At 42.8% G+C, this 27,040-nt stretch overlaps 1 protein-coding gene across 1 annotated transcript in view; it reads right to left on the bottom strand.

Annotated features, from left to right (window-relative positions):
- Positions 1-26,832, bottom strand: part of NEK6 (NIMA related kinase 6) — a 63,769-nt gene extending 36,937 nt beyond the window's left edge. Inside the window, exons 1-2 of the mRNA XM_063352702.1 lie at positions 26,637-26,832; positions 3,673-3,794 (exon numbers count right to left, since the gene is read on the bottom strand). Of these exons, the coding sequence (XP_063208772.1) occupies positions 3,673-3,765 (93 nt within the window). The 5' untranslated portion in view covers positions 3,766-3,794; positions 26,637-26,832. The remainder of the gene's footprint in view (positions 1-3,672; positions 3,795-26,636) is intronic.
- Positions 26,833-27,040: the final 208 nt, after the last annotated feature.

Consider the following 27,040-nt stretch of genomic DNA (forward strand, 5'->3'; position numbering starts at 1 on the left):
GAGAGACTGAAGACAAAAATATCAGTAAAATACTAACACTCTGCAGAGCAATGCCTGTAGATCTGCTTCTCCCAGAGGCAGGGAAAAAAATAAGCCTGAATGAGCTGAAAAAAAGGCAACATTCACTGCTAATTGCACAATATATAAACCCAGAGTGCTAATGTTAATTAATAATAAAGTCAGTTGTTTTACTGCTGTCTGATTGGCACATGGAAAACCGGTACTAGTCATCAGTCTGCACAAATGGCTACAAGGTGACGAGATGTTTAGATTATTTGTAATCAACCTAAAAATTGTTAAAGATCGGTTAACCAACAGTTAAAATGTCAGACACTATAATTTTAGATGCCAATAAAAGCATCCTTCCCGTAGAGCCATGAAATGAAATATTCGTTAGAAGAGTAAAAACATACTCGCCCAATTAATTTTCTGAAATCTCATTAAAAAATTTAGCCCGACTAAGTCATACACTTCTGACCTGAATTTTAATTATCTTTACGCTGGATATAAGGTTTTTTTCTGATATTTGCAATGCATCATTAATTTTAAAGGAATGGTTTCCTTGCTTCTAAAGTGCATACTTCATCTGAATGACATTTACTGTAAACTAATTTCACCTTTAAAAGACATCTGTGACAGTAGATGGGGAAGCTTCAGCCCCTCCAGTTGAACACATACGCATTATAAGCAATGATTTACTATCAACATCAGTGTTTCAAACCTCTTTATGATGTCCCAAATTATACACCCATCTCCATCCAATAATACCTACCTGAAAAGAATTTTGCATACTTTGAGGCTGAAATTCCAGTGTGAGTTTATGAGAACACATTAGAACAGATTGATTAAAAAAAGAACTTCTAAGTTCACAACAGATGAGAAAACTTTTAAAATATGGATTATCCTTCAAACAGGTAGTCAAGTAATTATTGAAGAATACATCAGGTTTTCCAATTTGCAGCTTCAAAACTAGACTACACAGCCATCACATAATATCCTTAACCTCACCTCTTCCCTAGAATTTAAAGTTTGCTGAAGAACTTGGCTTGAATTTCAAAGTTACATCATCCCTATCAGCAGATATCTGTACTAGCTTATGACAAGGAAAGACAGAAATACCAGCTTGAAAAATAGTAGACCAAGGTGACATTCACAAAGAAATTAATATTAACATAGAAATAATCTAAGTGGTTCAGAAAACCACAAATTGAAGAGTCTTCACTGCTAGATGACCATTTCAAATCTACCTTCAATTCGGGGACCAAAATGACACTACCACAAACAGCTCTGCTGCTGTGTGAGTATACAAAAAGGGTGTTTAAAAGTGAGTTACTGTATTTATTTAGTAAGAAAACTAAGTCAAAAATTATAGCTCCATATTTGTACATCACTGATTTACTCCTAAATACCTTTTATTGCTTACTGCTATAGACGCTAAGTAATCTGGGGACTTAAATAATTGACACTTTCACTCAGGAACATTACCAGAAGTTCTGCCTCTTGATGACGAACTTCATCAGGGTAATGCTGGGCAGGTAAGGGAGCCAGAAGCTAGATCTGTGATTTTATTGGGCCTTTTTTATATTTATATATTCACTTACTCTAGAAAATTTCTAAATATGAAGCATTACTCAAAAGTATCATCTGATTACTAAATTATAGTAGTTAAAGAAAAGTCTGATACTCATAGCTCTATACTAACTGATTATAAAACAGAAATAACACTTCTATCAGAATGAAACAAAAAACCAAAAAAGGCTTTAGGAAGCAGCGTAATTACAGGAAGAGTTTCTACTAGAGGATCACACTGTTGCGCTGGTCTCTTTGGGGGTGACACAGTAGTTTGGAACGAAAGGGCTGGACGGAAGAAAGGGCCATTCCATACAAAACCCCTCCTCATCCAAGACTCTAGAAGCTCAAGTTTTGTTTTCTTCTGCTTAAGCTTTTATCCCTGCCACTCATGGCATTTCTTGTAAGACAAGGTTGGTCAATTTTTCCTTCCCAAACCTCTCTCTCTTCCACAAGCTACTGTATAGCACGTCTGCACTACTTCTATCTTCAGAAGAAAGAAATGATGTAATTTTGGGTTCTTCCAGGTAATAGGTAGCAGAAAATTGAAAATGATATATAATTATGTTCCTGCAAAATGGCAAATCAGAAATATGTAATAAGCAATCATATCATGCCATCAAGGTAAGGTAGCCTGCCCTCTAAATAGTACCATTTTTCTTAATTTCTAAATCAAGTTTGCTAGGGAGACTCGTCTTTTTTTTCTTACTGATCATTCTCAGAACAGTTAATATACTCAGAGACCTCCATTAACACAACTTCGATATTAACAGAGTGGAGGGGAGGTTTCACTGAACAATGACCATACAGCAAAATGAGCCCACTCAGCATCAGCGTAACAGCAGAAAGCAGATTATTAGCTACTAATTACACTTAACTATGTCATTACAAATTCTAACATGTGCTCCAAGATGCCATGAATGTATCTGCTGCACAGGAACACTTCCTAATCTTGTTCATGAAATAATTACAGGGGCTCTATCCTGCCAAATGAGGCGGTAATTAACCCTAATTGCTCAAAATGCAACTGGCTAATTCTAGGAGATTAATCAAGGGGATTCAATTATTATTAAATGACTTAATATGACAAATTGCTGCATTAGGAGAGGGGGGCTTTGCTCCATACAAGGTTCCTTTCCCAGCAGTGCTGCGTAAGACACATTCATCGTTGTACCCTGTGTGGAGGCAACTTCCTACTTTCCCAAATCCTGCGCTACGTTCGGTCCATTTTCCCAACGCCCTCCTCTTCTCCAGGGAGCTGGGGCACCCCCACACTGCACATCTGGAGCGACAAATCACACCCACAGGCCCCTCCCCAAGGTAACGCTACACCACAGCTGCAATACTCCTCCTGACAGCTTTTCCATGACAATTTTTGTTTACACCTTAGAACACAAAAAAGTAAAACTTAATTGCTCTGATAACCAGACAAACAGTATAAAAAAAGGCAAGCAGCCAGAGTTCACTGAATACAAGTTCCAGGATTACAGCAAAGGTATCGACATGACTTTAAATACAGGTCTAACCCCAGTTTTAGCCCACTCCCGCAGAAAGGCAGGGAAGAGAGAGACAGGAGCCACGATAATGAAATTGATAATAGCACAGACAAAATACATTGCGGGAGAGATTCCAGAGACTCTCAGGAAATGAAGTCAGAGAGCCTGCAGTTTCATGTAGGAGGAACTTTTTCTTGTATTTGGTAATTACCTCTTCAGCATTTATTACTGAACTATAAAGGAGATAAAATACATTTATTCACTTACACAATTGACTGTTTTTCTTTGGCCTTTTCTTCAAAGAATCAAAGAGAAGAGAAAGCCAACACAGTACGTGTTTTTATAAGTTGATTTTAAAACACTTGCTTTAAGCAAAATTCAAACTATTTCCTTTTTCTCTTATCGTCAAAAAACTAGAGTCAGGAAACTCTGTCTAGCTGGCAGAATCCCAAACTGGATATACCCTAAAACTGCTATAACTGCACTATAAACAAAAGAGGGGAAAAAAACCCACAATAAGCCTAAATGCTAAGAAATCTATAGACCTTTATAAAAGGAAGGGAAGAAAACACAGAAGGAGAAAAATTAAAGAGACACATGCACTTACCTGAGGATCATGCTGGTACTCCTGCCCTGGCAGCTTGCAGAGAGGGTTGTTCTGGTCCCCTAGATGATGCGGGTGGTTGTGCTGCCCTTCCATGGTATCATACCACACTCCGCCTCTCGGTGCTGATGGGGTTAAAAGAAAGAGGGGAGAGAGAAGTCTAGTCACTGTCCATCCATCACTGACAGCAAGAAACTCTTTCCAGGGATGTGCCTATGTGTGGTTGTACATCAAGAACCAACTGCTCCCCTTTTTTCCCCTCGGTGACTCATGCATACAATTCCAGAAGGAAAAAAACACCTTTTCTCCCAGCAGCTGCCGGAGCTCGCTCAGCAGGTGACCGATGGACCAGAATGCACCCGCTGACACCCGCAAGCTGAAGGGATGCAGCAACAGGTCAAAGCTACCCTCATTCTCCCGAGATTACAAAACCAAAATACCAATGTCACAAATATTACTGGTATCGTGTCATAATAAGCAAAATAGCAGAAAATGGGTTTATTTGGTCAGTGGTATGTTAATCACAAAAGATACTGTTTTTGTCAACTGTAACAGCAGCTAGCATGACCTCCCCTAGAACTACGGATCCCAGATGATGCCCTCCGGTGTCTTATTGGACAATCCAGGAAAAGTTTCCAAGAAAGCACCTTTCCAGTTGTAAAACAAAAATGACAAAAAGTCCCACCAGACGGCTGTAGCTTTCTTTGGCCAGAGAGAACCTAGAAGTGCAGCTTTACCCACACTCTTTCTTCCTCACCCCCAAATTAAGAGTTCTTGTGCAGGCTGGTAAGCCACAGGAAGCAGTAGCTAGAAACCATATTAGATTCCAGGAGATCAAAATATTATTCTAGGAACAAACAAACAAGGGACAATTCCATGAATGAATTTGTTCCAGTTTTACCTGCAGCAATTACTAAGCACAGTTGTCCAGCAGAATTTCCTACAAAAGTTACAGAAATTAAAAGGATGCAGCACTGGAGAAGAGAATCTAGCAAGAGTTATCTGACACAGAGCTTACTGTAAGGATGCAAAAATAAGTTCACGCAATGATCCTTCATTTTCATTCCAAAATTACCCTTCACACTATTGAGGCCAATTCAGTCTCCCCTCCCTTTAAGTGCAGATTTAATTTGTGAAGTTCTGAGTCACAACAGAAAACAAAATTTAATCTTCATTTGTGCTGGTAACACAGCTGGTGAAGAGCTGTGAAATGCAGCACCTGTAACATAAAACTTCTACACATCACATCTTGAGTCTACCTTGAACCAAATTATTTCACAGTATGACGAGTTTAGTTTTGTTTTGAGCAGTATTAGAAAACCAAGCAAAAGCTTGTGGGTAACGGGAAGGAAGAAGAGACATGAGTACTTGGGTGATAGGGCTCCAGAGAGAGGTTATAATCAACCAGAACCCAAACCAATTAGAAGGAATCGGAAATGTGGTAGTCAGTTTCCATTTTTTAGAACTAAATTTAAAAAAAAAAAAAAAGAGAGAGAGAAAATTAAAAAGTGAAATTCGCACAATGGTTGAGTGAGGAAAAGGAACTTCTTTTCCTAAGTGGATGTACCAGGTTTGTCGTTATTTAAATAAGTTGCTGGACATAAGAAAATGCCATCCAAGTCCAACAGGCAGCAGTATGGGTACAACTGCTCTCGACTGCTCATCGCCACCACGCAGAAATACCACGTTCCTCCGAGTGTGTGTGCGCAACCGCCGTGCCTCGGCACCAGGACGAGCCACCATGCCCAGGAGCCCGCGGTGACGCCAGCCCACGCTGCACGGCTCCAGGCTCTCCCTCGCCCCAGCTCCCTCCCTGCTCGCCCAGCACCACGCAGTCATCTGAAATGTCAGTCTGCTCACCTTCAAACACTGTCCCGTGAAGCTGTAAAGAGCTGCCCATCAGGCAGCCGAGACATTCCCAATGCCGGAACAACACCGTGATCCCAGATTAACTAATCCTCCCTCCAACAGAGGTCTGCACGGGGCTCGGGAACGCTGTAGTAAACAGTAACGGGGCAGTCACGGGCTTTTGGCTGAAAGCCCTCCAGATACATCTTCTGTTTACACAAGCACAAGAGACCAGGCATATACATGTTTTCTAGCCCTTCTAGGAAACAAAAACCTATCAGTGTCACCATGTCTGAGCCTGACTCGGGGATAAATCCTGGTAACTTATCAGCTCTTCAGGGGACACTTTCAGAGTGGATCCCAGTGCTCCTTGCTCCATGCCAGTTCTGGGGCCAGGCTCTGGCCTCCAGTAAAGCCAGTCCTCAGAATTCATTCACAGCATATACAGAACAGGCACAATAAACACACTAACGCCCTTTCCCCACAAAGTGTGCAGGTTTTTGGGGCTTATTTAATGATGTTACCCACAGTTAGTTATTCAGTATCCACACATCTCTAGGTAATATGTCATTTAGAGTCACATTTTTGCTGTCCTTAGCCATGACTAGAAGTGTACCGGTGACAAGTAAAGATTTAGTGGCCAACACAAGCATTTCCAGAAACTTGTTTCAAGAGTTTTGGCAAGTATTCACTCAGTGAAAGAGCACAACCTGACCTCATTAGTGTATTAATAGAGCATGCCTGGCACTTGGGCAATGACTAACTCTTAATTTAAAATACAAAGGTATTTTAAATATTTGGGGGAGTGGAGAAGAAAATATGATGCAGGAGGATTTCTGTAGCAAGTTGTGCTTGGTTCTTTTAACAGTTGTCAGTGAAATAAACCTTTAGCTGTGGCAGATCTTTCCCAACACCAGCCATGGTAACACATGCACACACAGCATTGGGGAGAAAGCGGAGAAAAGGCTCTTCTTGGTGCTTAAGCAAATGAATGTTCACTCTAACAAACACTCGCTAGAAAAGAGTTGTGAGAGCTGGAGTACTGGCTGCATGTAAACAGGCTAACACATGGGTTGCTCTCAATAAAAAGGTTTTTGAAGTGGGTACTATGAAACTCCAGTGGGAGAAGGATCATCACTATTAGCGTGAAGAAGTTTAAGATTCCTTCAGCACCAGGCATCTGTAAGTTTACTAGTAACCAGGTGAATACTTAAAAAATAACAATATGGCTCTTGATATCAACATTAAAATGTCATATGAAATTTCTACATTACACTGCCAAAATTATCTTAATTATTTTATTATTCATGACGTGAAGAAAGGCTGTTTACTGGGAGGGAGAACGTAACACACATTCTTTCTCTTCTGAGCCCGGAAGCACAGAGAAAACACCGCTGGGGACTGCAGGCCACTGACAGCCTCACTTCTCACCATTTCCCTCCAGAGGCATTCAGAAATTTCACATTTACAGCCTCAAGATAAAAGGCACGTCCAGGCGGTGTCACTTGAAACATCTGTAGTCTAACATGGATCCAACATCGTATCTACCACGTCCTGTCTTTGGAAAGGACTAGAGCTCAAAAAGAGAAGAGGGAGGCATTTCTGAATACAAGAACTTGAGTCACCTGATCATACACAAATCTGGGACAATCCTAAGAGAACCGTATTTTCCAGCTGCCATAAGGAAACTCAAGGTACAATTACTTACCGCGAGGGGTTAGACAACAGGAAAGCAATGAACAGCTCAGAACAGCCCAGCTGCCACAAGCGGGGACGAGAATGTACTAGGTGGAGAATTTGGGTTTGGTCCCTGTTTGTTTAAAGCACTACAGCTGGAAGCAAAGGAAGAAGTAAGAACAAAATATCTGCTTTGAAAAGAGATATGGCCCGACTCACATGACACCAGCTCCGAGGCTGCTGACACCTATGGGACAGCGTGTCCTGCTCTGGGCCCTCAGCTCGGCTATTCTGGGCTCCTGGCAAGCACTCCTTAGAGGTAGCCTGGAAGGGGGATCCCCGGGAAGGGGCTTCACGGAGGGCCTTCAAATAGCAGCTAACACCACAAAGGCACTTTATTATGTCAGAAATTCTACGGGCTTTTTGAGATTCTCTCTTCTAAAAAGTCTAACTACAGAATCAATATTGCAATTAATTTTTCAAACATGAAAACGTTGAGCAAAGAACACAACAAGTGTCTGATACAACTGCTTAAAACCAGTGACTTTCACCCCCATTCCAGATACATGCACTCTCCTGAGGAAATGATCATGTTCTGAGCTACATTTTACTAATCCTGAAGTTAGTCTGGATATTAGCTGCAGTATGTTCAATAGGAACCTCATTTTCTTCAGGTTCGTATCTCAATAGTTTTGCAGGCAATTCAGTTAGTCTCCAAGAATTCAGAATAAGTTTAACAACATAGTGGGGAATATGACCACAGCCCATGTGGGATAAGCAGCTTGTTCTCTCAAACTACAACTTGATGAAGGTTTGTCTGTCGCCATGTGCTCTCAACTCCATAGGGGAATAATGCAAAAAGGAGAAACACAAAACTCATGTCCAACTATGCTAAAACACCTTAAAAAAAAAAAAAGGCCCCATCCACACAGTACCATAAGTGACTGGCATCATAGTCATCAGGCATCCTGCCACTTACTGTCACCCTCCTGCAGTACAGCTATTAACGCATACACTGGCAGGATTCACAGGTAACCTGGAGTTTTTACAAAGCAAGAGAAAATAAAAACCCTCTCATGCAGCTGGCTCCCCTACCACGTCCCAGGCTGCAGCTCGTCTTTGGGTACCTAACCATCTTCATGCCCCATCCCATCCCTCTGAGGCCTGAATCAGCAGAAAGCAAAACAAAACCCAAACCCCCATTGAACCCCGTGGTACCTCGCCAGTACCTGACAGGTGGGATTCTCAGGGCAGAACAGCCCAGGGCACCTGGTAGCAAAGGCCAAGATCATTAGTTACGAGACACTCATTAAGGAGCAGAACCTGATCAGCATCTTGGCGCTCAGTCTCACACAGCCTGCTGCCCCGGGTGCAGCTCCTCTCTACAGCGGCTCGGTGAAACAGCTGTGACCAGCCTAATCGGGTCTCACCATGTGTCTCCAGGTGCCTCAAACTCAACTAGAGGCCAAATTATTTGCTCCCAGATGTATAATCAACATGATAGGACCGTCCACCTCTGAAGCAGACAGCAAAGCGTCAGTCCAAGTGCTCAGTGTTAGAACCATTTTCTGTACCAACACTCTTCGCCTTCCTGCAGACACCCCACTGCTCCCTGCGCCCGATGCTGCCAGTGCTCCCCCCCAGTGCTCCCGGCACTGCCAAAGCCCTCCTCAACACCAGGGACACGGCATGGGGTGGCACTGCCACAGCAGCTCTTCCTGTGACACATACTGGAGACCTCACAGCAAACAGCTTTGTTAACACAGAACGAGCCACGGCAATTCCAGCTTTCCCTAGTACTGCCAGCAACAGTATTCTGCAGAATAAACCAGGAGGTTTTCCACTCTTGCACCACTTCCTACTGTAAAAGCCACATGACTCCATCCCGAGGAATCTCAGCCTTCCTGGCTGTGAAGTGGGGGCAGCTGTGCCCTTCCTGGAAATGTTACGGGGCTTTTTGTACCTCTGACCTGCTCCAATGCCCTCAAATATCATGCGATAAATATACACGCTTTTCCACTCCGTTACTATATCCCTCTCACATCCTCTCGCTACACGCGGACTTGGGGGGAGGCTCTGTTTGAGTACCTCGTGTAAAACAAAACAAAAAGGCAAGTCTTACACAGTTCCAGAAACCCACGAGCTGCTTAAACACAGACAAGTACGTTACTTAAACTACTGCACAAATGTCCATTTTTTAACATACACAAAGAATGGAGATTAAGGGTGAACGAGACCCCCAGTGCACAGAGTGCAGGCTCTGCTGCCCCCACGCCACCCACACACCCCCACTGCAGGCTCCCCATCCATGGCAGCAAGGCAAACTATTTTACGAAATAAACACAACCACATCAGTAACACCTTCTTCCTCTCTGCTGCCCAATAATATTCTTCCTCTTGCTTGCTCATAAAATAAATCTGTCAGGATACTATACGAGATTACCTATATATTTAAATGATGATCTTGGCTTATGATTACATTATAGCCGTGGTTCAGGGTACATGCTGTGGGGAAGGCAGTCCAATCCTAGGAGAGTATTATTTTCGAGTGACTTTTATTGTCCATTATCTTACACCATTTCTGTCACAGCTATGATGTCTGGTAGGAATAGTTCACAACAGAAATATCTTTGTCGTTAGTATTCTCATTGCAATTTAGTCAGATCAACCTTTAAATCTCATCCATCATACTGAAGAGCTTTGGCAAAGCAAGCACAGTAATATATGCTTCCATGCAAAACCTAATTACAGGCTAGGTTAAAAAGCCTACCCCATTCCTTCTGCAGTGCAAGGTGACAGGAAATCCTGAGCATCCCTTGGTTTCTCACTCTCCCTTTTTGCTGGTGAAGTGCGTAACCCGTTCATTACAGCAGACTGATTCTGTCTGGCACATGACAAACTTACTTGAACCTAACAATTAAACTTCTGACAGCGTTTCCAAAAGCAGAGAGTATTTACTGTAAATGCTTGACAATTTTTTCCTCTCTGCTCATCCCTCTCAACAGTCACCTTATGATGACTGGAAATTACCATAAGCAAATAGCAGTCTAACATCCAAAAAACCCCTCATGTTAATGTGAAATACACACCTGCCAACACTGAAAAAAAAAATATAAATGAATACTAATGTTAAAGGAAACAACATGAGGAATGCCACTGAAATGCATGAGCCGGGAGAGAAGAGCAGAGTTAAATACTACAATACAAGAGCTGGCTGGGAAGGCAGAGGTGGGGGAGCACTGGGCACCGGGCTGAACCCGGCCCCCTCTGTCCCACCAGCAGCTCCAGGCCCCAACCAGGGAACTCACGCCGGAACTGATAAACAGCATGCGGATATATCACCAGTAAAACGTTTTAGAATATGAGGCTTAGCATTAAGATGAAACTGTACCTACAGATATACACACACAAACTAACACAGAATGAGTTACGGACACCTGCAAAGCCTGAGAAAGCACTAAATATATGGAAGCGTGAACAGACTCTTAAAAACAATATATTAAGATCGCTCAGTTACCCAACTTTGTTAGATTTAGTAACGCCATCCATGACCAAAGTGCTAATATATTACCTAATATAACTTTTTCTCATCCTCATTGACATAAAATCTAAAGGACAAATGAAAACCAGCAGAAATCAACTTTCCCAGCCTTTAATCAGGAAAGCTTTGAAGGGCAGGCCCTGGATCTAGTACAGCAAGTAATAAAAGCACCAGTCACCAAATGCAGTTAAAGACAATAGCTGTGTTTCAAAGTAAACTTTTCTTTATCAGTGTTTGTAAGTACTAAGGACCCTACCTGTGTTTTTTTAAAATCAACCTTTATTTGAATTTCATTTAACAGATGGATTTTTTTTAAAACTTTCAGAAGCATATCCTCATCCCTCCTTATATAACTCATATATTAATATAAGTTACAAATATTGAAAATACGGAATTGACCTCACGATAAGAAAATAAAAAAGTGTACTTATACATTCAAAATTTTACAAGTAGCTGCTGCCCAATCAAAATGCAGAAAGCAAGTCATGGCCCTCAGTGAAAATTGTACCTGCAATTTAAAAACCCCTAACAAGGATGAGGATGTTTGTAACAAATTGAACGCTGAGCATAAAAATGTTGTTTTAATCTTAACTTCCATTTTACAAGCGTTGGAATTACCCTGAAAGCAGGTTCAGATGCGTTTGTGTTAAGAGTTTGAGCAGATCTTTTGTTAAGACTTTGTGCAAACTAGATTTTCAACAGCCAGTGCCCGAGTGCTGGCTTCTCGGAGACCCCAAATCCGCTGAGAATCTTTCAGAAAAATGGCTGAAAAGCCCTAGAGCTTTTTCATACTATGTCAACAACTGATATTCATTAAATAAATGCTGTGACAGAAACTGTAATTCACTCTTCCTTACCTAGAAGCAAAATGACATTAAGTCAACTATTTAAAGCTATTAGGAGCCATCTCACTGTAGATGTCAATAAAACAAATGCTTCCTACCAATAATTAAGTATCTGTGTCAAACGTCCCCGTCTCTTTCAAATCACATCACTCTCTACATTCAGCTCAGGTACATATTCCCATTTTAAGTAAGCTCAAATACTCTGTATTCTAGTTTGGGGACAAATCTAGTAAAATGACTTGAAAATGGCAAGGTCTGACACAGTATTCTCCCCTCCCCGACTGTATTACTATGTCTGAAGAGGCTACTTGAGTTTATACAATACTTTTGACAGGCCATTTCTTATGCCCATTGCTTGCATCAGTTCTCACCACCAACCAGGAAGGTAGTTAGCTTACTTCTGATTTTGGTTTCGAAAGGTTTAACTTGAGTTAAAGGTTGGGCTTTCCCCCCTGCTCCCCATGTTGTAGTATCAGCTCCCTAGAACTTGGTCCCAAATCAAAGGACGTAATTATTTTTAAAGTCTTCCGAATACACTTTAGATGCTATGTAGCTCAATCCATCCATTACAAGGGATGGTTGAACAGGGCTCCTATTAACCAGGCCTAGGATCAGTGCCAAGAGTACTTGGTGATTTATAGTTATGACTAAGTAATCAATGTGATAAGGTAATTGTTCCTTTTCACCAGCCTAACTGGACTATTCCTCTCTCATTTCACCACGCAGAATTTCCTAGATGCAACATCACATGTAAATATTTATGTACAACGTTTATAAGACGTACCTAAATACAAAATATACATTCACATACAAAATTGAGGATGGATAGCAGTCAGTGGCATTTAAAGTAACAATAGTTCCTTTGAAGAGAGATAACACTGTAAACACAGTAGAGCAACAGCAGGTTGCATTTTTCCCCAACAAGTTTTCACTTATGTATGTTTCAAATAAAGAAAGAAGCCAACATACCTTAATTTATATTCTTCTAGTTGCAATTTTGTGCCTTCCAAAAGTATTCACTATACTCATTTTTACAACCTTTGAAACATTAGAGAGAGACCTCTCAGGCCACTACTGGTGCTAACGAAACACATGTTAAGAATAAACACATACTAAATCTACCTGGAATTTTACTGTATTGCTTACTAAGCATGCAACAACATGCTCACCTTTTAATTTATAATGCAATAAAGCTTTCAAGCCTGAAGCCAAATTATTTAAGAACATTTGTGTTATCCTTCTCAGAATTCATTCATTTCTGATGAAGGAAAGATTAAGTATAGGTTGGAAATGTATTCATAACGTATATGTTCACAGAAACTGCCAGACATTTTCACATCATTAAATCATAACTGAAATAAGTAACATCATATACAGCTATGAAAGGCGCACTGTCTGTACCAGCAATGTCAGCTTCATTATCGCGCTGGCTGTACGCTCTCCCTTCCGCATCAAGGCAGCAATCAGCTATTTGCACATAAGTAAGCAAACTTACTGTACTACTGGCTCATTGACAATCTACATGTGAAATACAAACAGTTTCCACTCTCAATCAACATCTGAAGAGCCCTTGTAAAAAAGAAGAGCCAAAAATCAAGTATTAGAGAAGTCTGATTGTTCCCAACCTATGGCGAAAACATCCAGTTTAAGCCAATTGCTAAAATAAGTTTCTACCACATACAACTACGAATCCAAACTACTTCCACAGTTTGTTCCTATCAAGATATCTTTAGCAACCAGCCATCTCAAACGAGAGCACAAGCAAACAGATCATTGGAAGCCAGTAAGACAAAACCAGAAGTAACATCCAAAGTACAAAAAAAAAATAATTTAATTTAATTAAGCTCTGCTGCTGCAGGCCCAAACCCCCAAAGCGGGAACTGTTCAGCCTGGTCTGTTCTCAGAAAGCTTAACAAACATATGACCTTAATCCTAACAAAGTTTTCTATAAATACATATATACATATGTGATTAGAAACACCACCACTTAGCACTGATAAATACTTTTAATTAGCACATTTCCAAGCACTTGACAAATATTAAGCAAACCTCACAAAGATGCTTCTGAAATACCGCTGCAATTTCCCAAACGTTTAAGGAAAGCTTAGCCAGACCAAAGTAAAAGAGCAAGCCCATGTCAGACAGGCTCAAAATCCCTGAGGCCTGCTGTTTCATGCAGTTTCTCTCTAGAGACATGAATTTGAGTCTTCAACAGCCAACAGATCTGTCTCCAATACAGGGAAAAGGAATAGAGGAAGATATAGATATACATTCACCCAACTTCAAAAATCAGAACAGCAGCTTGAAGTATTTACATTTCTCATAATCAGAAGAAAGAGGAAATGATGGCGAGAATTACGCAGCCCAGCCAATCTACAGATTCATATGACTCAAATCCAAAGGCAACTTCAAAGCCAGCTCAGAAACCCCTATGCAAAACTTCCAAGCAGCCAGATGCCAGCATTGCAGGAAGAGCTTTCCCAGCATCTGCATCCTGCAAGTAACAGCCAAACGGAAGCAGAAACTCTCCTCCCCTTAAAAAGATTTAACATCTTTCTACTTACAAAAATAGCTACATTAGAAATACGTTTGTATTTTTTCTGCCCCAAAATATGCTAAATAAGAATGTATTGTGAATATTGCTATAAGGTGTCTTATCCATACTAAATAAAACAATCGGCTTTCCTCCGTGTTCCTGAGTATCTGGAACTAAGAGCACCAGTTTTCCAAAAGTTAATGCAGCTCTTTAGTTCATATCCACATTTCTGTATCACTGTGTCACATTTCTGTAACACATCTCCATCTCCTTTCCCACATGGGCACAGTTTTCCTTAAAGAACAAGATTCATTCACCAGTGCCCTGCAGATCAAGGCTACGAGTTAAAACAAAAAAGATCTGTTCTTTATAAAGTCTGCATAGCTACTTTTATTACTTATTTTGATGACAGACAGGGTTAATGAAGTTCTTGCAGAGAACTCTCCCTTTCCTGGGCTAAATGCCCAAATTCTTTCAGGATTCACAAGACTTGTCTATTTAAATTGGGTCCAATTTTTTTTTTCCCCTACAGAAAGGCCTGCACAGAATGTTCTGAAGAGAAACTGGAAATTAACCTTTCAAGAAAATTACAACTAAACGTGCAAGCTCTGTATAAGAGACAAATCACATTCCACACTATACTCTGCCCTCCATGTAACAATTTCCTATTATTCTAATAAACATCAGTGTTGAAACATAAACTCAGTACTACCATATTATTAAAAGCCATAAGCTTACTCACGCAAACAAAAATCTTCTCTCCTGCCCACCCTGCATTTCTTTCCCACCCTCCCCTGGCTGCCAAGATACCGCACTGATCTCAGATTAACACAACACTGTTAGAACAGAAATTCACCTATTTGAGAGAGCTAGGAAAAATACACTTTACCTTCCAAGACAACAGCTCCACAGCTTCATTTCCACTTTCTTGTCTGAAAAATCTCTGCTATAGTCCACCAGGTGCCTTTCAGGCATTCCTGGCTCCACAGCAATACACTGATCCCTGGCTGAGCAGTTTCTCCCCACACAGCTACGAGAAATGGGCAGACTAGGGAAGACTTGCCCTGCACTGGTCTTTCCATCCCCCTAAAACCGAGGTCCATCTCACAGTTGTTTTGCAGACACTACACGGTCATTTAGATAATAATAAAACAGCACTTGTGCCAGAGAGCTTGAAACCAAAGAATGAATAGACATTTGCAAAGGCCTTTACATTATGTTTCCAAAATGCAGCATCTGTTCTATCTACCACCAGATCCCTCCCAATCAGCCACAGCCATGACGAGAAGTCCCGGGGTTAAAGTGCTAATGCAATTAAAAGAAAGGAACAAAAAAGTCCAGCTGAGGCACAGAATGCAATTTAGCTTTCAGCAATCCGTGAACTCAGTAAAACATAATTTTACAACCATCTCAAATTATCCGTTTTTAAGAGTAATTATGCAGAACACAGCTCAAAATATCTACCATGGACCAGTTCATCAGCATTCAAAGACAACTGTTTACCACCAGACACTCGCACAAATACAACGGTTTGTTTCAGAAAAGAAACACAAATATTTACAGTATTTCAAAATAAGCTACAATATGCTTTACTAATATCAACGCAAATTATGCTGACACCTTAATACCTGTGAATAACATGCTACTACTCATCAATAGAAATAATTTTTCTAGTCCAGCAAAACCCACACACAGTTATCCCCAACCTTTGAGGCACCAAGCAACGCGGCAAAGCAAGTGCAAAACCAGAAAAATAAAAATAAAAGAGCAATGATAGCAAATGATCAAATTGACCTAATGTAAAATAAACCAGCTTAAAGAGCTAGTACAAAAATACAAGTGAACAGTGATGTAGCAATTTATTTGGAAATAACATGAATTGCTGTATTAAATGTCCAGACTTGATTGGAGTCAACGATGGGGCCAAAACACGCCTGTCCTGACTCCACACTCTACTTTGCTCTAACCCCTACACAGTATCACAAAATAAATGTGGATCCCCACAGTGATGTCAGCAGGATCCTGCAGGGATTTATAGATATTTGGAAAGCAAGAGGAGTGTGTGGGCAAGGTTTCTATAAAAACAACAAAGCCATTTTGGTAGCACACATTCCTGTGAGCGGACAGAGCTCCCACACTACAACCAAGAGCTGCGTAACAACTTCTTTTAAAAGAGTAAATGTGTGGAAAAGGGGAAGGCATGGAAGGAAAAAAAAAAGATATTTAAATAAATAGAACATATTTATTAATGAATTTGCAACATCTACCAGTCGGTTGACAGATGCAGACTATTTCAGATCAAACCAAGGCAAGAGAGAGGTGAATCCAAAGTCCCCGAAATGCGGACCCTCAGTGGAGGGAGGCAGAGGCAGGACTACACCGCCCAGTTTAAGAGGTCAAACCTAACCTTTAAAAGCTGGAAAGTGTCAAGGAGAGGTGCTTCGGCACAGCAGCGAGTGCCCCAGCTCCACTGCCTGATGACTCATTCCCTGATGAGTTTACAGTCTAAATCAAGCCAAAAGCATACTAGTAAAATGATAGTTAAGGCTATGGAAGAACGTAACTGCCACATGCTCTCAGCAAAAATACACAGCCACGTCCTTGCAAGCACCAGTATTTCACGTTATGGCAACAGCATGAAGGAAAAGCTACGAACAAGAGCAACTGAGTCCGGAGGGGAATTAATGCCACATATTGGATGCGTGAACAAAAGCTACCCTGGCTATCACTGCTGCCCAATGACTTAAGAGGAGATACAAATTTAAATATGGATCTCTATAACAAATTAGAGACAGTCCGCAATGGGAAACTCTATTCCCCACATCATCTAGCTGCTTTTAGCAACTCATTAGTGCCATCTATGTCACCAAAAACATGAGCAGGCTGGCACTCAGCTGTCCACAATTTCAGAGGAACAACAGGAAAGATAACACGGCAACTTCAGCAGAGCCTGACAGGACTCGTGATGAATGATTCATTTCAGACTTTACTTCCTTTGGACCACTACATGCGAACAGGTTGTATAAGACATACACAACACTCATCTCCTGCCAACCCAGGCTTCGCTTTCACTTACGCTTTTCCAGCTGACCAACTCCTCCCACAGCAGCCAAGGAAAGACACCACCACTTTCTCATGCCAGTCCCACCAACTCCAAAATAAAGCTGACAAAAGGCAGGAGGCCACGTCAGAAACCCATGCCATGGCCACGCTGTGCAGGAGAGAAAACACCAGCACAAAGCTCTCCCACAGCTGCCTTTAGGAAAATGCAAAGCCAAGTCCTCCAGAAGGTGTGCTTAGATGTGCAGAAGGAGATTAGGAGAGGGTGCTCCAAGCAGTGCTGGAATATTGTTTTTCATTGCCTTGTTATTGACGGAATGAACGATACTGAGGCAGTAAACATTTGACCTTCCTATTCTGAAAACAAAGTTCTTGTTTCCTCCATTACCCCATGACATTTTTCTAATCCGTAAGTAAACAGAATACTGAAGAGTTTTATGGGGAAAAAAAAAAACAAACAAAAAACCGAGGAACACCGCCGTGCGATGTGCTTACTAAAGAATTGTGATAGTGAATCATTGCTTACCACTGGGAAGAAAAAGTGCAATTAGAACACGGGTTCCTTTGGGCACTTCCTCAAAAAGCCATCACAGATGTCAAAACCTGCTGTTGCAGCAGAAGCCTCATCTTGAAAATATACAACAGAAAAGCATAAGAGAAGAAAAGCCAGTAGATAACACTTGAGCATTCATGGGTAACAAAAGGAGGAGATTTTGGCACTAGTCTGAAGCATCTCTTAAGCATCTCTTACCTACCTTACCTGCCCTTACCTACCTTAGACTTTCCAGAAAATTTCCTGCCATTCTACTGTTTCCAAGAGCTAGCGGCCACGTGAGCAATGCTGGATGCTCCCCAAACTCAGGGTTTCCAAGTCACCATCAGTTTTCTTAACTACAGACACCTCTCCCCCAGACTACAGCTCCAAACTTATTCCTAACAGGTAAAATGCTACAGAAAGAGCCCCTTTGCTACACAAGGATCAGCACCATCAGGTCGCAGTGCTGTGGTACTGCTGACAGTAGCAAAAGGAGCAAGGGGAAAGGCAATTTCAAGATGTAAAACTCCAGTGTTGGGTGATGACTTTATTCTTGCTTTCCATAGGCCAAGCCAAACCCCATAGAGCCAGAGCAGATTTTCACTTTAACATGGACACGAGAACATAAAATCAAGTCAGCCATCCCTCCCTGCTACAGAGCTGCATGCTCACAACACAGAAAATGTTTGACTCATAGCAATCAGTTTCATCAACAGAAAATCAAAAATATTTAAACTCCATTTGCAATTTTGACTTAAGTAGCTGCAACTTGATTAACAGCCTTTCCTTCAGAGAGAACTGCTGCAAGGTTTCCCTCTCCCTGCATTAGTGATGAAGCACAAAAGCCAACATAAGTCATCATAGTCACTTTGAAGTACAAACCAGGGAGACTAAAAGAAATCCCAATAAATAAGTCACAGAGTAAGTTATTGCATACCTTAATATACAAAGAACTAAGAGCAAACACAGGTAAAGAACTGTACCCAACAGTGTTTACCCTTGGATGGTAAAGTTCTTACAACTGACATAATGTTATAAATTGAGTAATTGACCCGCAAGGAAGTAAGGAGCTCAAGAGAGTTAAAAATTACCCTATAAATACCATAAAGATTAACAGATTTGTAATACCCACCCAAGAAGCACTTACTCTAAGTAGAATGATTATGAAAACACAGCAAGAATATTTACTACATAGTACTGAGTTCAGTATATACAGACTGCCACAAAAGGCAGCGCTGGCTCTTAATATAGTGACAGCTGAAAGTCACCACTTAGATTTACCAACTGATTAAAGGGTAGCATAGACACAGACAGTTGTGACTTATTTGCTTCTTTGGAATATATTCTTGTATTTTAAAACCCTTTTCAAGATCGTTTAGCGGGTTTTCTTGCTCCAGTTTAACATTTTTGAGATTTAGTTTTGCACAACTCTGACAGAAGAGCAAATGAAATACCGACAGCACAAAAGAAGGAAAGCAGAACTTCCATGAATGAAAGAGGAGGAAATAGTTGTGTCCATGTTTGTTGAATCTATTCCACCCTCAGTCCCTACTCTTGGAGGAAAGGAACCTTAGAATACCTACAGCTTTTCTCCCTATCCCCTCACTGTAACAACACATGTATGCCCCGAGAAGCAGAACCCACCACAAACTCTCCAAGACAGGCTGGACATTCAGAGTGTTCCTACGCAAGAAACAAAATGTTCCAACACGGAGAAAACCCACTCCTTTTCCCAACGGCAGACACAAGTGTCCACAAGGTTAAGAACAGGACAGAGACTTAAACTGAAATTCCTGAAAGGAATCGTATTGAGTGTTCCGTGAAGTTGCAATCCATCCTGTATGTCAACATTCCCCAATTATTGCACCATCTGCAGCGATTTTGATCTCCAACTCCACAGTTTAAAAATTACTAAGTTAAGAAAAAAGTTACTCTCCCACGTAAAAGAGGATAGTTGGCTCTAAGGAAAGAAGAAAAATTGGAACTTTTATTATCCTGCGCCACTTGAGCCAGCGGCTGCGTCGGCAGCAAGTGGCACCAAGCAGGGATGGAAGAGCTCAGGCTGTGTTACCTCCCAGCACACCGGCCCTCTAAGGGAGCAATGCCAACTATCCAGCACCCGTTTTTCCTGTCAGCATGGACTTAAAGCTCCGCTTCATGCACACCGTGGGTTTTCAGCAGGCCGGTGGATACTTCCCGCCTCGTAGCAAGTGAGCTTCTCAAAGACCAAACGACAAAAGTAACTGGAGAGCAGGATTTGTCACTGAGCTCTGCAAAATGAGAGACTTGCAAATCCTCCCCAGGGTGTGGAGCAGCACCTGCTCCGTCAGCGGCTGGGCGCGGGGTCACAGCCCTTATCACTTCAGCTTTTGACCCCTGAAATACCAGCGCACTAGGTGAGGCCACCATGATTCACGTGGATGTAGCGCATGGAGGAGCAGGATAGCAAAAGCGTCCCCCGAAGGGGGAGCATAACCACTCCTGGGGAATCCCACCCAGGTCAAATACCGGAGGATGTTTCAGGCCCAAAAGGTGGGATGCTGCGATGAAACGGGACACTTAGACCCCCTCAAGAAGGTCCCTCAGCTGTCTCCTGGCAAGGCTGAAATGCCTATCTGGGGACGCCCCAGTCAGGCTGTTGACAGCCACTCATTTTGTAAATAGCTGTGGCAGTGCAAGACGTTATCACCCCATTCTCAAAGAGGAATCTCTGCCCTGTTCTCCAGCATTGCCACACTCAGGTTTATTACCCTTGATTCCTTAGTTTGGTTGGTTTATAAGAGGTTTAAGATCACACAACCAGCATTGCCTGAGACGTGCCAGGGAGCACTCCCCCACGCAGCACAAGATTGGGAGCCATCTCTTCCCCTGAACCAGAAGACTCCTTCCTTTCCAAAGGGGCTTTCTGGAATAGCCTCAGCAGCGTCTCCACACTTGGAAAAAATCAACATTTCAACACAATTTCCAACTGATGTTACATATTGTATTGAGATAAATCAGTCCAGGGGTGCAGCCACATTTTAAAGACATGGTGAACGAAACACACACAGACCACTGCACCTGCACCACCCGACAGAAAAATCAGAATAGCTTCAGAATGACAACTGCTTGAAACTACAACCAAAACCAGTCAATATTTCGATAAAACAACAAAATAAACTGCCTTCCTAAACAACAAATGCATTGACGTGTCAGGGTTGGTGCCCGAGGTGTGTCCAAAGGCAGGGGATGGCTTGGCACCTACTTGGATTCATCATGTGGAGCACACACAAAGTTTGGAGTCCAGAACTGGAGACCTAAGCTACTCAAAGCAAATAAACACAAAAACTTTAAGAAGTGCCTAGGGATTGTAATATACCCGTTAATAGTCCAGAAAAAAAAAAAAGTGAGGAAACCACCATACAGGAAAAAGCTTTATGCCAGCAGCAGCAGCTTTTTAATTTAAAAAGAACAATCTTACCATCTTCTGCATTTTGCGATCAGGCATGTCATAACTATTTTAGTAAGTTTTACAATTGCCAGGATGTACTGGCTCATAGAACAATAAAACAGCGTATCCAGTTTACAATCTAAAACTAAATTTATGTAGTTCTGTGCACAAACTCCACTTCTGCCATCTTGAGATCTTTGCAGAAAACACTCAACTAACAAAAATCACTATATCTTTCTCACCTGCCCTTTTTCAGACTTCATTGCACTTGGACTCTATTAAAAATACGTATTTGCTACATGCTTCCTTGACAGTTTCTAATCTACCTGATTTTGTTGTGTGAAACACAGTACAAGAACAGGACGGAAATACCACCTCATCTTACTGAAAGACAGCTGAGTCCAAAGAAGTAATTCAGAAACTACCTGCAAGACTTTTTTTTATTTTTTAAATGTAATAAATAATGCATTCTGACTGCCAAACAAGCATTTGTGAGGTTTCAAGAATGCTTTGGAGTACAAAATTCCTAGAGTCTCATTCACTTACACCATTTGGTTTCAAATAGATACAGTCTGCTGTCAGTTCACTTAAACGTGTAACAGGAAACTCAAATTTGACTAAAAGGTTGTATTACATTACTAGTGGTTTTATATGGAAACCTTTTTAGAAGTAAGAAGCTAAGGGGAAGGTTTTTTTCCCCTCTCCCATCTGCGACAGACAGCTGTTCACTGCCTGGAATCTATGATAGCAGACACTTAAAGTAGCACCATGCTGAAGTAAACACTTCAGAAATTTAATTTCTTTAATTGTACTGACACTGTAAAATTATTTGCAATTTATTGCATCGTGCCATGTGATAAGCTGTATCATACAACTAAACACTGGAAGCTAAATATACTGTTTTAGTTGAACAAAAAAATTATATTTTTTTCTGAAATATTTTAAAATGTTAAAAAACAATCCAAAAAGCTTCTCCCACATGCACAGCAATGGTGCTTAGGGCAAGTCCAGATGTTTAAATACTTAGCACAGGTTAGAACCTGAAGTAACCTTGATCCAATCCAATATGCATATAAAAAATAGGCCAAGATAGAAGACCCATGTACCCATAAAAAGATTTGACAGCTTTACAGACTTCTGCATTCAAACCACTATTAAAAATAACTCCCTGTGGTTTTCTGTTTTTAAACAAAATTTAGTTACAGGTTCTGGAACTGCCCACTTTGTCACACACAGAACCTTGGTTCTCCCTGTCCTACATTTCGGCCAAGTGAAGACAGCAGCTTCCAATCTGGCTTTAAAAAAAAAAAAAATAATGCACACACCCCCACACAAACACCCTCAAACCTGTAAGAAATTTTTAAACGAGTATTTTATACAGCTTAATTTTCCACATAATTTAAACACGCTGCAGCAATTTCAACCTGCTGGGGAAAAACACTAAAACACTATGATTTTAAAGTCCGTTTTAAACCTAGATTTTGCATGCAAATATTTTGGCTTCTTTTTTTTTTCTCCTTCAAAATGAAAAATATTGTCTGGGCCAACGTCACCTCTCAGCTTGAACACGTTCTTCTTCTATCTTGTAGATACTACTTTTTTTAGATACTATTTTTTTTCCTCCTTTTAACTTTAGAGACTGAGGTCTACAGCGAAACATGGAATTCAGAGGTGGAAGAGACCTGTTACACCACACCTGACGTGCTCTGCAGCTGACAGACTCTGCTCCCTAAAAAGCATCAGGCCGGAAGGACCAAGCTGCACATCCCCTTCCCTCCGTGGGCCAGTCCCCTCTGGGAACAGGCAAGGACACAGTCTGGGAAAACACAAATTGCCCTTTCAGCAGCCACAAAGAGTGAGTGAAGTGGTTCAACTCTCTTATTTTGCCTCCTTCTTTTTTGGTTCCTTAGTTTTACGCCAATTTACCCAGTTGAGCCAACTCCCCGTCACTCGGGATGCCAAGGGGACACCATCTGGTTTGGGAGCCCAAGCTGTTTGACATTAGCTTGGCCGCGCAGGGGCTCTGCATGACACTGAGACATACCAAACCTTCCCCATTCTGTTACCCCCAGCTTTCAGATAAACCGTACTTATCCTCTACGGCACTCAGAGATCTACTGATGAAAAAGCACAAGGAACTTGCTGAATACTGGTATGTGCTTGTACTAAAAGCTTTACAAAGGGAAGGGTGAGTGTAATAAACACAGCATGAACAGGACTTAGTAACAGAAGAAACTATTTTCAAGGCCTCTGCCTTTACCAGGACAAAGTGTTAACTCTGTCCATTTCGCACAACCTTTAACTTCCACGTGATTTTATACTGGTAAAGGCCATTTTGCCCAATCCACAGAACGTGGCACAGCCACACATATGAGCTGCCTCTGCTGCCATGCCTGTCCTGTAACCAGGAGCAGAGTGTGTCACCGGTTTCTTGCCAAAAACCACATTTTTAGGGTCTTCAGTGACGAGTGGTATCAAGGCAATCGTGAACTACAGTTCAACCACATGAATATTTAGTGTTTCCTTCCAATATTACAAGAACGTTTTTCTTGCATGTTGCATTTATACTGGATACTAAGACATCTATCACATAATTTCCTCCAAACAATCCAGTCAAGCACCTGGATAGGTGTACACTGAATTAGTCACCATCACTCCCATAAAAGGTAAAACAGACTGGTTAAGTGAGTTTACAAGACAAATGCAGGAGTGTGTGTCACAGGTAGGATGGCTGTTACCGACTTCCTTAGTCATAATTCACAACACAACCACATAGAGCATCTGTCATGGTCACTGTCCGTCTAGATGAGTGTTGAATTGTACCAATGCTGGAGAAGTTGCAATTAAAAACATTTTCACTCAATGGTAAATATGAGCCCAACTTCTAAAATGAGGTTCCATGTACTTATCTTTCTCATTTGCTGGAGATCACCATGAGCAATCTCTTCTAACAGCAGCTTAGAACGGCAAATTAGAATGACAAAAACTAAAACACAAGTCGGGCTGTTAACCTCATTTTCTGTAAGGACTGTATCCCAACTACGCTTTCATTTAGGACACAGCAAAAGTCAGGCCCCAGAGGATTATACTGATGCCCACTTTCATCATTCCATCTTCGAAATCTTCCTCTGCTCCTCCAGCAACTACGGTCAATTTTCTTGCTTTAAATTCAGAATGAAGACATTTGATTTCTACCCCCTGCCCCACATGTGGGCTGCTCCAGTTCCCACGGTCCAGTCTGTACTGCCATGCTGTTTGGTGTGCGTACATTTTTCATAGCCTTGAGGTTAAATATATCTGCCACCACATAAAGTAGGAAAAGATGTTAAAGTACTTCTACTAATTCGTCTTCTACGCATCTCGAAACCGTGTTCTGAAGGTGCACAGGAGGTAGACTTCTTGGTAACTAGCCCCATTTTACAGCTGAGAAAAAAGAGGTAGAGGAGGAGGAAAAGCCACACAGGTATTTCTGGCTCCTATCCCCCATACAAAAAAATACTCTTTTAAAAACAATCATTAATAGATCATTCAGTTTGCAAAAAAACTCTTCCAAGCCATTGAAAGAGGCCTTCAGATCATCAGGTAGGTCTGAATAAAGCCAAAAAAAGATGCTGTAAGGTAAATCTCAGAATCTCCCACTATTTTCTCCAGTACAGCCTTAATTATTATGGGAAATGAGAAAAGCCAGTGTAGGCTCAATATTTTCAGTGTACATTTAAGTACTATATATTGACATAAAACTTTTTGGGTAGGAACACAGAAGGCAAGTACTACCAAAAAAAAAAAAAATCTGTTTCCCAGTGCGGGCTTATAGCCCATGTTACCGATCTTCACCTGCTTTTCTCAGAATGAAATGAATACTAAAGAATTTGAAAAGGCAAATTAAAACTTGTAGTCAAATTACACGTCCATCCTCTCTTGTAAAAATTTTCTTGTCAAGAAACAGAATTCCAGAGGAAGGAGGGGAAACTAAACAAGCAAAAGCGTACGTCACAGGTGTTAAGAAACCAAAAGGTTGATTTTGTTCTGACAATTCCTTTGGGGTGACAGCAGTCACTCACACTCCGTCTAGAAATCTCACTTCCCACAGAAGATGCTCTTTTTCCACCATAATAAAAGTTCCTCCCAGGCCCCATTTTTTTTTAGCTCTCTAAGGCACAGAGCCATAGGAAACGGGGGCAGCTACACTTTTATCTGAAAGAAGTTCCTTTTTTTTTTTCTGTTGTTGCTTAAAAGAATATGACTGTCACAAAAAATGTCGACAGGAAAAAAAATAACAGTGGAAAGAGCTTGACTCAATGTCAAGAGATGTCTCAAAATGCAGAAACTGTAGAAATGCTGCAGAAGTTAAACGGTTGCTTACAATGATTCACAAAAATGAACTTTTAAAGGAGACACAGGAATGACAGCAAGACAGTCATAACGTGTCAGGAACTTGCATCACTGGACTTGTAATTGCTACAATATTTCCTATCAAACTACTTATACTGCAATAATGCCACAGGCAATCACCATTGGCAGAAATACTCCGTGTGTGCGAACAGACAGACAAACAGATGGAGCTTGGAAAGCCACCATTATTCTAAACACGGAAAAATCACACTTTGGAGGGAGTAACATGTTGGGGGGAAAAAAAATGGTATTTCATAGCTCAGCTCGAACATGTGCTCTCTCAAAAGCAATGTAGCGACCCCTAAAGCGCCGGGTTTATCCCGGAGTTCCCATCGTTCGAGCACGGGCCCTGGACGGGCTGGGCCCTGTCCCAGGAGGGGCCGAGGTGGGGGCCCGGAGCCGCAGCCCCGGGAGAGCGGGAGGGCGCAGCTGGGGGCTCTCAGGCCAGCGCCAGGGGGGCCGGGGCCTCTCCGCCAGCCCCGAGCTCCCGGAGTCTCACCGAGGGAGAGGTTACGGAGGAGCCCGGGGCGGGCCGGTGGGAAGCGACCCTCGGGGGGGACACGCAGGGCGCTGCCAGGGCCCCTCACGTGCGCCTGGCGGCACTACTGTTTCTGACATAAAAACACCCAAACCCTCCAGAAAGGCTCTGCAATGACACCAAACCACACAAATACTCGTATTTTTCTAATAGTTTAAACTTTGCTCAAATCTATACGCTGCCAGACACCACCTCCCCGACAGGAGCCGATGACGACCCGCTGGCCCTCGCCGTTTCGGCGACATTCCCCTTCGTGTCCCCCTGCTGCCGGTGCACGTGCTGGCCGCGGGGCCGGGGGCGCGGCAGCTCCGCCGGACCGAAGGCCACGAGGCGCCGCGGCCCGGACCCCGCGCCGGGACGGCCGCCCACCCGCCCCCCGGCAGCCCCGCTATCGCGCCCGCCCGCCCCCCTACCCCTCGATCGACCTGCGGCCCGGACCGGCCGGGGCTGCCCGGGACGAGGGGGGGGGAAACGGCGGAGGCGCGGCAGCACCGCCCGAGGGGCCCGCGGCGGGCACATCCCCGTCGCGGGCCGTCCGCGGCCGCGGGGCCCCCGTCGTGCTCACCTGCGGCCGGCGAGGCGGCGGAGAAGCGCCGGTGCCCGTCCCGGAGGGGCCGCGGCCCCCACAGCCCCGCGGCGAACGAACGGTCGAGAGAGCGGCGGCCGCGTCCCACAGACAACTTCGCCGCGCGCGCTCGCCGCCCGCGCACGCGCTGCCCGCCGCCGCTTGGGCGCGCGCCCCGCCGGCTGCCACGCAGGCCGGGCGGGCCGGGAGCGCGCGGCGGGCGGGGCGGTGCCGCGCGGCGCTCTGCCCACCTGCCCGCGCGGCGGCGGCGCGGAGCGGGGCCGGTCCCGGGGGAGAAGGGGGGGCACCGGGGGGGGTGTTTCCGCGTCCCGCCGTGCGTCAGCGCCGGAGCCCGGCCGCCCCGGGGGAACAGCGCGAGAGCGAAGCCGTCTCCCCGCCGTTGC

Source organism: Chroicocephalus ridibundus, chromosome 15 (assembly GCF_963924245.1).
Source record: "Chroicocephalus ridibundus chromosome 15, bChrRid1.1, whole genome shotgun sequence".
Classification (NCBI taxonomy): Eukaryota; Metazoa; Chordata; class Aves; order Charadriiformes; family Laridae; genus Chroicocephalus; species Chroicocephalus ridibundus.